Genomic DNA, 15,768 nt, shown 5'->3' with positions numbered 1-15,768 from the left:
CTGGCGAGTGCAAAACAAGACGTAAATTCTAATTAATATTGCGGTGTACTTTCAAGGAATGCTGATGGAACGATATCCGTTGCAAAAGCAATAATGAGTGACACATTAACGATGTGAATAAATTAGTCGCAAGTGGTTGTATCAGCAAACAGTTGGGAATGGAGTTGCATTTGAGGCGTCTGCGGCAGCGCAGGGCCACGGTCGACGGCGGCGAAGACTGCGACGCTTACTTCGGCGCCACCACGCCCCCCAGCGTCGTGCTAATGAGGGTCGTGAAACGAAAATCCAGCCTCGTGCTGCTTCCACCGCGCCAGACAGGTACTTACAAATTTGTAATCTTGAAGTTATGTACACAATAAAAAGAGATAACGATATTGTAACTTGCAACTGGTTATTTCGCTGGAGCCGTTAAAACAAACGTAAAACAGCGTGTTTATCATGTAACCCTCGTGCACAACTTGCATGTAGCGCAAGGTTTTATTGAGTCCATGAAAATGATATTACATTGTCAGTGGCTGCCGCTTGCGAAGGTAGCACGGATATTTTTCACATGACTGAGGTAAAACAAGCGGATTTGCTTTTGCTCCCCGTTGTGTCCCACAGAAATTCGGTAGCAGTGACCCGGGGGAAATCCCCCCTCCGGATTCCATGCTGCCCCTCTCCGAATATTTCAGACTTCTTAAAACTAGATAATTTATACAATACTATATTTCAATTTGATATGATTTTTCTGTACCTAAAATAAATTCTGTTATGTTGATATATAATCGCCGCGGCGTCATGCTTAACATGTCGGCATCATACAATAACGTGCGGTGTGCTTTTATAACATAACTACTCTCTTTCCAGCTAAAGATTGAAGTAAATGTAAATAAATGCACGTGGCATGATGGTTCCTGATTGGCTATTGAACGCACAACGCCTCCAAGCTCATGCTTGTCGTCTTCTTCCTCACATTAAAATAGTTCCTGCTAAAATAATAAAATGTATAATATACATGGAATATGGGTAAATTAAACATGCTTATAAGAACACTTTGTTACGATTTAAACAATATGTTTATATTAGTAGTAGCAATATATCAGATGATGGCAGCCCTCTGTGCTCACTTGCTCAAAATAATGAGCCCTGGTGGCTGCTTTGGTAGCTAGCTTGCTATTGCGGAGTAATACATTTCGGTTTTGTTTACGTCTGCTTCAATCTTTAGTTGGAAATATATATTAGTGGCTTGTGCAGCAAATGCTGCGAACTAAGTTCATTAGACATTCAAATAAAATTTTTTCAGATTTATTTTCAGTGAAGAATACCACACATTTTGAAAGTTATTTGCTTCCATAATAATGAAGCGTACTCCCTCTGAATGGGTTTTTTTTACGCCAGATACTTTTTCTTGAATCTATCCACTTTCAGTAACGCAAGTAACAATGTCAGGATGATCAGTGGGTTCTTCATGTAGGAATAAAGCAATATCTGTTTCAGGTCATTGTGGATTGCAGGTGAAGTTAAAAAAATGTCAGGTTTGCTATGCTTTCGAACAATAGACATAGCATCCTGGTGTAGCTGCTGCATGTAGAGCTTGAAATGTAGAGGGTAAAATCATTTTATCCTGCTAAGAGATCTTGCTGAAATGATCGGGAGACAACAAAATATTGTAGGCCTCTTATTTTATCAGTAAGTAATACCTTTTGGTCTTTCCTTAGGAATTGTAATTTTTCCGCTCTCTCAAGTCAGTACTGAAGAGAATAACGCATATAAATATCTACACCACACCGCCATTAAAAAAGAAAGACCCAACCCCACTTGATTAATAACTATAAAATATTTGATTTTTAATAACAATATTATTATCTTACGTAAGATATATAGTTTTATGTATGTATATACGGTATATTATGTGTGTATATATATGTATAGCCGCCAAACAGTAAATTATAGAAATGAAGATCTAATTTAAAATATTCTCTATATCTACTTACATAAGCCTAAAACGTTTCACTTTCATATCATCAATATAGCATTAATATGTATATTAATGAAAAACAGTCGCATCGTGGCATTAACTATAATAAAATTTCATTTCTATTGGTAATAATGTCATCAAACCACCTCAAGTTTTGTAGATTTTAATATCCAATACACAGCTGTACTCAGAAAATTACACACCGCAGAATCAGACCTGTAAATTATTTTTAGTAAGTTTTGAAGTTTTTAATAAGCAATTGAATTTGAGCTCTAAATATGTCAGCAATATACAGATCGTGGCCTTCGTGTAATAGCCTATTGTTTATTGTAGTGTTTTGTTTTATTCTGAATGCAATTAGTTCTCAAAACTGACGAAAGCTGGACTTTGAAAAATAGGAAAATTATATAGGAAAACTAACGCTTCACTGAAAGTTACTATTTTTCTGAAAATCCTTGGATACCAAGCTTCAAAATGACGGGTCATTCATTAAAATCCGTTGAGCCGTTTTCTCGTAATTTCCATTCCCAGTTCAAATTATATATTTTGCCGACCGATTGTTGCTCTGTAGGTTTTACTCTAAGCGTCACGTCACGTCTACTTCCTCGATAAGAATAAGCACTAGTTTGTTATATTGTTAAATGGCTTTTTTATTATTATTATTGTTATTATTATTATTATTATTATTATTATTATTTCATATACGAGTACGTTGACATTCTTTCGTCCTCAGCACAAGACATTGCAACCTCGGTTTTAGTCCACGTGGATTAGACAAGTAGGTGTCATTTAATAATAGAAGCAGCTTATTGGTTGCAATATTAAAATTGAGGCGAGTGATTGGAGCGGCGACATGAAATTGAAAACAATAATACAATTACATTTCAAAGATCAGCCGAATGTTATGCACGAAGCCGCTCAAAGACCTGCAGAATATTAACCATGAGAGCGCGGCGATAATAGGCCTACCTCTGACGTGACGATATGTGTCGGAGGAAGAACAATATTATTATTTGTTACATCTGAAATCTGATTACTTGATTAGTGTAATATTTTACTAGTCAGCGATGTATGCAAAGGAGGGTAAGAACTGACCACTCTACCCCACAAGCCCCTAGCTTAGTTGTCTCATGAGCGATGTCTTATTCTTGTCACTTATGAAGATCAAACCTGTATTCGGACAGTTGACTAAACAATAACAGACAATGTAGATTTTCAGGTAGTTTTTCCTTCAAAATTGGTGGTTTGCCGACCGATCTTAATTCGTTCAAATTTAAACCGTCTGAATTTTCATTCTTGATTGTTGCAGTTAAGAAGTCAGGTGTGATTTGTTTTTTTGTTGGTGTAGTTTTCAGTGTTTGTAGTTTTGTTTAGCAAATATAATAATTATGTTTACTAAAATAGTTATCGCTTGTATATAAATATTTCAGTGTATGGTAACAAAACAAGAGATAGCGTTCACATTTCTTAAAAAGAAAATACGAATTGAAGATTCAATGGAAAATGTATCCGTTTGACGTGAAATCAAATATAAAAAAGATGCGAAAGTAAATATGATTGGTTGTAGACTGCCTTTGTTATTGTTACGTAAGGTCTTAATTATTGTGTTTTTTGCTGTCGATCCCACCTCCGCCCTCTCTACCCCTCTCCACCGTATAGTAAAAATCCCTACAGGTAAATGTCTGAATTGAATAACGCTGTTGGTAGCGTCATGAGAGTTCTGGAGAATTTTGACTTTGCTTATATCTGTATCGTGACAATTCAGAATGTTGCTCTACTGTCTGTGGAGATTTTAAAATTATTTTTTTGTTCAGTCTTTGTTAGATAATAAAATAACATATATTTCTGTATATACATCGGGTGACTGTGCCGGTAGTTGACCATTTAAGACATTTTGTTTCTTTGATAAATAATAATAAAGACAGTACTAGAAGAATTTGAAAAGTAATTTATGTAGAATAAAATTTGAAGTCTTACAAAATGCATATAAAAGTTTTCAGTATTAAATAATTGGTATACAATATATCAAAATTGAAAATTAATCTTCGTAATGTACCTGTGGTTGACCACTGCCATCCAGTTCTTGACCACTGCTTGCACCTGTTCTTGACCACTATCTACACTAATACATTTTTTAAGAAATAATAATTATTCATTCTTGACAATTACAGCAACTTGAATAGAACGGTACAAAATCTTATTCTCAAAGATTACCATTAAAAATAGGTGTATTCATAAACAGTGAATAATTTAAACATTACACAGCAAAATTATTCAGTATCTTGACTTTATGAGAATACTTCAATCAATTTTTCCAACTTTAACTGCCTCCTCAAACTCGTATTTGACTCTTTCTCCTGAAACATTTATAATATGTGTCGGTAACTTCTTTAATATATCTTTTACCTGGACTGTACTAACATCACTTTCATTTGCTTTAAATATGGTTCTCCTGTTGTCACATACTTCCAACCCCATTACTTCAATATCATCTACATCTACATCCTGAATAATACAGACAAAGGAATATTCACATTTCTTCTCACTCAAGAATTTTACAAGTACAAAGTCTCCCTTTTTAAACTGTTCACCTAATTTGTTTTGAGTATTAATTTCTTCTCCATTTTCACTCGCAGTCGAAGAGTGTTCGGTTCTTAAGTCGTCAAGACTGTCACCACTTTCTTCCCACGATTCGTCAGATTCTGATGATGAAGTCATCTGTTTTCAGTGATGGCAGTGGTTTACATTCATTTCTTTTAGCTGGTTTCACTTTATTCTTTTTCAGTTCCAATGTTTTTAGTTTCTCTAATTCCCTTTTTTCTTTCCTCTCCAATTTCTCCTTCTCTTTTCTTCTTTTTCTTTCTTCTCGCTGAATTCTAATCACTTTTTCGATGTTGTGGCATGTGGCAGTTTCTCTCTCTTTCGTATCTTCTTTAGAGGTGATTGAGTTGCCCACAATAAGTGATTTCCAAAAGAAGGACTGATATTTATTTTATTGGAGACTGCAGAAGAACATGGTGTGTCAACCTCAGCTAGTCTCTTATTTTGATCTTCATCGTGTTTTGGAGTTAAGGTAGAGAAGACTCTGGACGAACGTGGTGTGTGAACTTCAGGTATTGTCTTGTTTTGATCTGTATCATGCTCTGAAGTTAAAGTGGAAAGATTTTGATGTTGGAGAGAAAGTATTGAGTTAGATATATTTGCATTACTATGCAGGACTATGGCTGAAGAACCATCCACAGACTCTTCCGTTGACTTATGGCCAGTGGTTGTGTGAAGTGGCTCCAGTGATTGGCATCTTTCTCCAGACAGTACACACCTTGGACGAATAACTTTCCAAACTTCAAAGAGCTCTATAGCTTCAGGATCTCCATGCCAACCTGAAGTTTCACATTTGCGGAACTCCTCTGCTCGACCTCTTTTCATAACAGACTCAATATACAACAAATGTTCAATCCCAAAACTTGCAGGTTTCACACTGGCTTCTGTACCAGTGATTTCTGGAAGACACTGTCTTGTTCTGCTTGACATGCACCTATTGTAGTCAACTGCATCTGGGTTAAATGGGCACAATCCACATTTTCTAAACCCACCGTTGTAATTAAGGGGAAAATACTGTATGTCGAGCGTGGGTTCGAATCTCCTTTGAGCTGTTTAATTCGTTAGTTTTTTTTTTGTAAGTTTTTCTCAATTGCAAGGCCAGTGTCGTAAACGACGGCGAATCTTATGAATCATCTCGGAAAGTACCGTGCTGTTACCACCAGCTCCATCTACTCTTGATAACCTCGCATTTGATATAGCGTTGTTATTTTATTCCATTATTTTAACACTCAGTTTCAAAATAATCGTGGAGTACTGCACCTGAATACCCTAGTAGAATCTCAAATTCGATTTTACAAACTACTGAGATGATAGAGAAATGAATTTTAACATCAGATTCACCACTAAAATCTCAAAGTTAATGCTAAAAATTTCACTATTCCGTGTAATAAGAGCAAAGAATCTTGAAGGAAACGCATACATGCCAGTTTAATGTATTTTAGTGGAATTTCTATTCCAATAAATATACAGCCTAAGCGGTGAAAACTGCAAGTTTCTTACTGTTGTAGCTATAAAACACTTTCAAAAACGTATCGAGAACATTATACATTCTCGCCAGTAAAGAGTTTAAATTGAATATAAATTCTTGAGTTAATGCTTTAATAACTTGGTTATTGAATTTTTATATGATATTGAATTAAAGTTATTGAAACTGCCGAATTATCTGCACCTGTTTATCGCTTATAAATCTCGTCCGGCCACTGGCGTAGCTCGGGAGGTAGCGGGCTTGCCTGCTGATCCGAAGTGGCGCTCGGGCGTAGGTTCGATTTTCGCTTGGACAGATTTATTTTATCATTGATAAAATCATGATTTCAGAGATAGACTAATATGTGATCCGTTATCATTCTCCTTTTTACATGTCGAAAACAGTACCTTAACCACATTTAAAATATTGAAGTTGGCAGCAGCATAGACAGACAAACATACCCCAGAGCAATAGTTTACGAAGTGTCATTGACATCTGTATAAATTAGATCACTGAACCCCCCATAAGTAGGTCTGATATTAGAATTTATTGGAAGGACATAGGACTTCTGTCTACATATATCGGGTTGTTCTGGAGCACACTGGGTTAGGACACCCGTCGGAATGCTCGATATTGCTTTGGATCCGCCGGGAATTGTGCGGCTGACTTCGGAGCCCATGAACGTATATTCCCTGAAGTGCTGTAGCGGTTATTCGCTAGGGATGCTGCAACGAACATCAGAATTCAAACTATACGCCTCTCGCACAGCAGATGTCTGACGTTGGGCTGGGTCACTTCACTGCTCCAACTCTGGAAAGTAGATTCAGTCTTATAGGGAAGAATTATTAAATTTTAGACTGTATATTTGCACATCTCTTTTCTTTAAATACAAAACAGTTCAATACAACAATGTAATTTTCAATTCTATTTTTCTAAAATACACGTTTCACTTTCCTTTGTAATAATAATAATAATAATAATAATAATATCATTATTATTATTATCATTATTATTACTGCGGGCTAAAGCAACGAGATGCACTATCACCTTTGCTTTTTAACTTCGCTCTAGAATACGCCATTAGGGAAGTTCAGGATAACAGGCAGGGTTTGGAATTGAACGGGTTACATCAGCTTCTTGTCTATGCGGATGACGTCAATATGTTAGGAGAAAATCCACAAACGATAGGGAAAACACGGAAATTCTACTAGAAGCAAGTAAAGCGATAGGTTTGGAAGTAAATCCCGAAAAGACTAAGTATATGATTATGTCTCGTGACCAGAACATTGTACGAAATGGAACTATAAAAATTGGAGACTTATCCTTCGAAGAGGTGGAAGAATTCAAATATCTTGGAGCAACAGTAACAAATATAAATGACACTCGGGAGGAAATTAAACACAGAATAAATATGGGAAATGCCTGTTATTATTCGGTTGAGAAGCTTTTGTCATCTAGTCTGCTGTCAAAAAAATCTGAAAGTTAGAATTTATAAAACAATTATACTACCGGTTGTTCTGTATGGTTGTGAAACGGACTCTCACTTTGAGAGAGGAACAGAGATTAAGGGTGTTTGAGAATAAGGTTCTTAGGAAAATATTTGGGGCTAAAAGGGATGAAGTTACAGGACAATGGAGAAAGTTACACAACGCAGAACTGCACGCATTGTATTCTTCACCTGACATAATTAGGAACATAAAATCCAGACGTTTGAGATGGGCAGGACATGTAGCACGTATGGGCTAATCCAGAAATGCATATAGAGTGTTAGTTGGGAGTCCGGAGGGAATAAGACATTTGGGGAGGCCGAGACGTAGATGGGAAGATAATATTAAAATGGATTTGAGGTAGGTGGGATATGATGATGGAGACTGGATTGGTCTTGCTCAGGATAGGGCCCGATGGCGGGCTTATGTGAGGGTGGCAATGAACCTCCGGGTTCCTTAAAAGCCATAAGTATGAGTAAGTATTATTATTATTATTATTATTATTATTATTATTATTATATGTATGGAAAGTAACTTCTGGCATGTCTGGTACAGCTATATTATTCGAAAGCAAACTTTTTAGTGGTCGAATTCTACAAGCCTGAATAGTATTTTGTACGTACGCGTATCACGTTGTACTTGCATAGTACAATTTGTATGAATTGGACGGTAATTTGAAATACAGAGTGGAAGTGACCATGCAGATCGAAAGGGGCGTTAAAATACACTTAAATGAATAGAAAATCCATATTACGTTTTGTGATTAAATGTACGGTTAATTAGAAAATTAAGTTGGAAGTTTCAGCATTCTGGCAACATCGCCGCTAACACACTGCTCTTTCTTCTCGTAATACAGATGTAAGAGGTCAACGAACTCAGGTCTATCTCCCTAGCTGAAGTACCTTCCACCTCCCTCTCTGCTTGCATCGTTTATTGCTTGAAATTATTAGCTTTTAAATTAAATTTACACGAAAACTGTCCACGCTATTGAAATACGCGAGAGGGATAATAGTACATTATGCAACGAGCCTATAAAGATAGTAATTAAGACGCGAGGATGTTTATGAAACGAGCGCAAGCGAGTTTCATAATTTTCATACGAGCGTCTTAATTACCATTATAGGCAAGTTTCATACGACTCTTTATGCTCGACCATATTTCTAACTTGAAATTATTCCTAAGTATTCATGTAATTCTTATGGGAAGGGAACTGACCTTGTGCAATCTCGCAAACGCGAAAGTATTGATTTTTTCCCCGAAACGAATGTCGACGACCTTGATATATCTAATCTCGTTAAACTTGATATAACCTTGAAATTGAATTCGACGTTGAAGAACGTGATGACAAATTGAATTTATTTGAATATTATTTACAATTAACGCTAATTATTATAGTAACAGAACATTAATTCTGCGACAGTATTGGATTTCCATCCTGCGTGACGTTTTGCTAGTTGTCTTTCGATTGCATATCCGAGAATAATCGAAAACCTGAACTTTAATGAATAGGTGTACTTTAATGTCATGCATTAAAGGACTGCTACCAGGTATATAATTATTACATTTCGGCATGGTCGAGCATAAAAATTATTTATTACATTTTCTATCGATATGGATGAAAATTACAATACTATTCATTAGTTACCGATTAAGAGGATGTTAAATATTTGTAAAAAAAATTATGAGAAAAGTATGAATTTTTCACCAACATGGTATTAACTTACACTTTTTTGTTACATACAACATGAGCTATTCGCTCTGAAAATCTTCAGGATTACTTCACTTCCACTCTGTATATGTCTGTGCTTCAGAATGAATAATCCATTAAAATATAATGGATTATTACTTTAAAAGTAACACGGGACGGCAGTCTATTAGGAAATTTAACTTACATATGAAAATGGGCACAATAATTTTTAAACTGCTCGAACACAAAATATAAATGCATTACTAAATGAATTAAATTATGTTATGATGTCGCTAATCCTAAGCCTGGGGTGGAGTTAATATTTAAGAATCGTATTTATTTCATTTGTCTTCCGCACATATCAGTCGGGTGGAGATAATTGGAGAAACATTTTTTATGACCGCAATGCGCAGCTAGTTGCAGTCCAAATCCTTTATTGTGACGATAATTGATAATGAAAAAACTAGCAAACTTTATACTGTATTTTTACTAGTGATAATACAGCAGCATATCAAAAACATATATGTGTGTGTGTCTATATATATATATATATATATATATATATATATATATATAATATTTATTTATTAGTTTCGAACTGCAAGATGCACCCACTTCTTCTGAAATTTCTATCGAGTCTGATACTGGTGCAATAATATCCATAAACTGTTTCGCCGATAATAAACAGCTAAACCAGTGTTCCGCAACCGGTGTGCCGCGACAAGGTGAAAGGTGTGACGCGAACTTTTGCCTATTATTGTAAGAAATTAATTAAATTAAATTGTTTTCATAAATATATTTTTGCATATAGGCCATTCGGTATCTCGTGAAACCTACCTGCGCGTGAGGGGAAGGAAAAAGTGGACTGAAAAGCTTCAGTCTCTCGCTACGCTTCAACTTGCAAGCTAGCTAGCTCGCTTACACCCACCATAAGATTTTTACTATGAGTTACTGCGCATGAATGCATTTGTTTTACGAGTTAACAAATGACCGACATTATAGTGACACCCGTAATTATTTATCTTACTGCTTTTCTTGGTGTTGACAATCGCCGAATGTGTTGTGTGGTGAAAAACTCAGTAATACTCTCATGGTTTCCAGTAAATTGAAACGACATTTATTGAAACATTTCTTTCTGTCAAGCAAAGATGTGAATTACTTTCGTCTGTTGTTGAAAGCGAAATATACAACAGTATTTTGCTAAAGCGCTTCCTTACCTTTGCAATGCATGAAACATGCATATCATCCAGAGTGTCTGTGGTGGTCGGCATAATAAATACAGGACATCGAGAGCCCCCAACGAGTTACTGCAGTCTTTTATAGTTTTCTATGCTTTCCGGTATTGTATGCATTTCGTAGTGCGTTCGGATTATCGAAGTTCTACTACAGTCTAGTATATTGTATTGTATTGTATTTATTAACATTCCATGGTATTCATACATGCTTACAGCTAGAATATGGAACAAGTCAAAAAACTTAATACTATTATAAAATCTTAATTTATAGTCACAGTCTAGATGAAATATATACAGACGAGATTTACAATATAGTCTACTAGTACAACACATAGTTTTAGTATCAATTTCATGAAGTGTTATTGAATGTCATGAATTCACCTACAGAATAGAAGGCGTGAGAAATTAGGTACTTCTTTAATTTGGCCCTAAATAAGTTTATGTTTTGAGTTTCATTTTTTATATCGATAGGGAGGCTATTAAACATTTTTACTGCCATATAACGCACTCCTTTTTGATAGCACGATAGACTTGCCGATGGAGTATGAAAGTCATTTTTTTTACGTGTATTTATGCTATGAACTGTTGAATTAGTTACAAAGTTTTCACGATTACATACGAGGAAGACTATTAATGAAAAGATATACTGACAAGCCATGGGCATTATTTGTAGTTTTTTGAAAATAGCCCTACACGATTCCCTAGATTTGGCACCTACTATTATTCTAATTACTCTTTTTTGTAATAGAAATATACAGTTACTATCTGTGGAATTTCCCCAGAATATTATTCCGAAACTCATTACCGAGTGGAAGTATGCAAAGTATATTGTTTTTAAGGTATTGATATTTACTATCTTTAGCATAGATCTAATAGCGAAACAAGCTGAATTTAGTTTGGGGGTAATTTCTTTAATGTGATTTTTCCATTTTAACACATTATCGATTTTTAAGCCAAGAAATTTGGCTGTTGTTGTTTCTAATAGGGATCTATTGTTAATTATTGCGCTAGAAATTTGCGACGTTGAATTTGGACAGGATTTAAATTGAATTATGTTAGTTTTGTTATAATTTAATACTATTTTATTGACTGAGAACCAGTCACATATTTTGAAGAGAATTTCCTCTGTTGAAGATTGGAATGTGTTGGAGTTATTGGCTGTAATTACTATACTTGTGTCATCTGCAAATAATATGGGATGACCTACATATTTTATAAGGGGGGCAAGATCATTTATAAACACTAGAAAAAGTAGGGAACCTAATATTGATCCTTGAGGAATTCCATTATTAATAGTTCCCCATGTCGATGTAGATTTCATAGTTGTATTGATTTCAACTTTCTGTTTCCTATCTATGAGATATGAGTGAAACCATTGGTGTGCAACACCTTTAATTCCATAATAATCTAATTTATCTAGCAGCATTTTATGATTTATACAGTCAAATGCTTTGGATAAATCACAGAAAATCCCTCCAACTTGTAATTTTTTATTTAGTTATTTACAGTCAGTTATATACAGTCACGAAGCTTGAGTTGTGAGGGTGCTAGGAACAATAGACTGTACAGGTACTATTTCGCATTGTCTGTAATGAGGCGATATTAGCGATTCTAGTGGTTAGCAACTATCTATGAATACATATTTACTACTATTGAGCTTCGTGACAGTATATACTAGACTGTGGTTCTACTGTAATAGCAAAGGAAATGAGCGTAATGCAAACTGTGAAATATGTCAACAAATGCAAAAATATAACTACTGTATAATTAATTACAAATCAAAAAAGCAAATAACACGTTGTCGCTCTTGACGATACCCATTGTAATACCTGGTTCAATGTGATCTACCTTTTATATCTCAGAGCCGTCCACCCACAAAGAGAGCGAAATAAATTGAAATTCGTTAAACTGAACACCGAGGCAGTCCATAAGAGGGTAGAGCGTTGCATACTATCTACAGCGCTAGGCGTTCAGTAGCAGTATAATATCATTTCCATTTTTCCCGACCGGTTGTGCAGATCTTTAATCCAGCCGATGGAAAGCATCTCATGAATTGAAGTATCCATTAGGAAATTCGCAACGATATTTTCTGGTCTGTGGAATATTAATTCGTAATTCATATGCATGTCAGAATACGCCTAGTAATAGCTCGTGAACAGTATACGCCCCTGATATGATGAAACTGTATGCACTTTTGTAAATTATTCGTAGTCTACGTATCTGCTGTTCAGTAATCAAAACATTATGTAAGATAAGCAAAAATATTGAATGCAGCACACATATACGTACATCACATCAACTTCAAGGTTTTAATCTGTATGCTTCCTTAATTATCAGTAAAAACATGGCGCACATTAAAACCACAGTCTAATATATATAGTCACGAAGCGCAATACTTACTAAATATGCAAACATAGATAGTTGCTCACCACCAGGATCGCTACTATCGCCTCATCACAGCCTCTTTCCCTAACAGACAATAAAATGTATTGTAGTTTCGATATCATGTTCTTTTGAAAAAAAATAAGACCTTCCTTCCACTATTGAAATATGAAAAACATAAAGTTTATATATTATTTTCATAAAATATATATTATATTCTATAAACTCACCTTCCTGGATCTTTCGGAATAAGGATAACTCTAACCTATTTTTCTTACAATTTATAGTACTACAAACGTCGCCTTGTACCATATTATTATTCAAATTGTTGTATTTTTAGCCATTTACAGTTATTACAACCAATAACGAACATTTCACAGTTTACATAGCTTCTCACAAAAATGCGAAATACGGCACATTCAATGTCTTTTCGATCTAGACCAGGCCGTAATGTTTGTTCGTGTTTTCTATTTCAGTGTATGGAGCTCAGTGAAATATTATATTATAACTTTATTGCGTATCATTGCTAAGCTTTATTTAGTGTAATGTGTCCATAAGTTCCGTTTACTTCTTGTTGCTTAATATGTTGCAGAAATAATTACAAAACTGTGTTATTTTAATGTGAAGAGAATTTTACATGTTAACATAATCTGTTCGCGCCAACATTTTAAGTTTAGAATGGAAACTACTGTATTTTGAGGTTTAATAAAAAAGAATTTATATTGTGATTTCAATTTAGCACATCTACCTTCCTTAATTTTAGACAAAACATTTACCATACCACTCCTATGAAATTAGTGTACGTACAATTGTATTACTTCGTCTCTTAAGTAGTAGATAAATACAACAATTCAGTACTGAATTGCAGTATTAAAATACAGAGAAATTGAATGTCCAGTATCATACATGACATTATGCTTAATTATAATGTATGATTGCGAATTTAGGAATATAAGTTAAATATAGTAAACATAACCTATAATTTTCATATGAATGGCAAGGCATTGGAGATTACTAAAATTAGAAAGAGGCAACTGGTACAGTAAACATAACCTATAATTTCAATATCTCTAGATATCCGTGCGGTGCAATTGAAAATTATTGAATCGTGCATAAATGAATGTACGAGAATTTCGCAATATTTAATCGAAATAAGGCAGGTATTACACATACAAACAACGTAATTTTCACACCAAAAATAATATTACACCTCAACTCGCAAGGAATTATGTCTGAAGTGTCCTCTAATCATTGTTTTACATTTTATTAATGCAATTACACTACATTTTAGAGAAATATATGTTACTCTTTATGCATTCCAATTAATTTATATGGTTGAAACGCCTCCCTTCGTGATCGGGTTAAGCGAGTCACATGGTCTTCCTTACGGCCTGTATTAGATCACGATGGCAGTGACACAGTCTATTGTTCCTAGTACTCACAGCGCTCCAAGCGGCTAGCAACTATCGCGAGAAATGCAACTCGTTGGCAAAAAATCATCCCAAGCTTCGTGACTGTATATAGTAGACTGTGTTAAAACTTCGCTGCCTGTCAATCCGTCCGTCTGCCCGTCTATCTCTTTGTCCGTCTGCCTATGTATCTGTCTTCAACCTCCGATCCATCCATTCACCGGCACAATTGTAAACACCAGTGTTATATTCAAGTGACATAATATGTACATGGTATGTTTTATTTTGCAGACTGGGATGGTCTCGCAGACCACGACCGGGTACACCGCCAGCTGTCCGTGTCTAGTGATTCCAAACTCCTGGATGAAGACATCCGGGAAGAAGCGCGCGTCATCCTCAGACCTAAAAAACCGCCGAGGCCCAAATCCGAGGTTTTCCTCAACAAGGAGCAGCAAAGGCGGACAAAGAGATATTCTGCATTCGGGGTAAGTCAACAACACGCTCCCCTTCGAATTACCCTGCGGAAGGGAATTCTATTGAGCAATGTTTAAGAATTATCTGCGAATGTCTTCAGAATAACAATTCGTTTCCCCCCGACAAAATATCCAATTCTGGCAGCGACGGTCTCTGGTCTTGCTTGAGCGTGAAATTTATATTCAAGCAAGAGAGAATTGTCTTTTTGGGAAGCGTAATGACTGGATTCTTTTCATGGCATTAACTCTGCGAAAAACTACAAAATGATAACAAAAATATATCACGTGCATGTAAAACACAAATACAGGATACAGTTTCATTATTTTGGTTACATCCATAACACAGAACAATCGAGATTTCAGCACATAGAATAATTAATTGTTTTTCTAATATCAGGATTGTTGATTTATAATTACTCTAAGCTGTTAATCAGTTTAATTCTTTTTATTATCGGTACTATATCAAAGAGCAGGCCTGCCGAACTCGTAAGTAAGGGAAGTATGACGTCAGCCTCACTCCACTTCTATTGGAGATGATCGACTTCCGCGTAGAGTTACATATTTACATTCTCTGGCCGATCAGTGGCTGCATGTAATTTTCAAACAGGATTGTAATAAATTGGTTGTTTTTATAATGCGTTACCTCGTTTCAAGGTTTACAATTATGCTAGATTTCCTGTCGGTAGTTTCTTTGAGATTTCTTTGCCCCTAACCTGTTTTAGATTTTCGAAAACTTTCCTCCTATCATCACTTACTGAAACATAAATTTATAACATTTAAGTAATGAACCTTGAAAGTCACTATTAATTTCAATTCAAAATAAACAAATCGAGTGACGTCCTTAATTTAACAGTATATAAATAAATAATCAATATAAAATTCGTAATAATGAATTTACCCGAAAGTTTGTGCATTCCATAATTCTTAATATGGGCTTTGTTGAAATGTGGTTTAATATTGAAATGACGAGTAGACATAAATTGGATGGGACACAGTAAACAAGCAATTATTTTGTCTTCAACAACAAAATAATCATATTCCTATTTCCTTTGGAAGTAGTATTCCTTCA

General features: G+C 35.2%; 1 protein-coding gene across 3 annotated transcripts in view; it reads left to right on the top strand.

The window, feature by feature from the left end:
- Eip63E (cyclin dependent kinase Eip63E) overlaps positions 1-15,768 on the top strand; it is a 1,061,463-nt gene that overhangs the window by 870,720 nt on the left and 174,975 nt on the right. For all 3 annotated transcript variants that reach the window (XM_069841421.1, XM_069841419.1, XM_069841420.1), the window contains one exon: positions 14,518-14,711. In XM_069841421.1, coding sequence (XP_069697522.1) covers positions 14,518-14,711 — 194 coding nt within the window. The remainder of the gene's footprint in view (positions 1-14,517; positions 14,712-15,768) is intronic.

Source organism: Periplaneta americana, chromosome 12, assembly GCF_040183065.1.
Source record: "Periplaneta americana isolate PAMFEO1 chromosome 12, P.americana_PAMFEO1_priV1, whole genome shotgun sequence".
Classification (NCBI taxonomy): domain Eukaryota; kingdom Metazoa; phylum Arthropoda; class Insecta; order Blattodea; family Blattidae; genus Periplaneta; species Periplaneta americana.
Note: the sequence above shows the minus strand (reverse complement) of the source record. Positions and strands in the feature narration are given on the sequence as shown.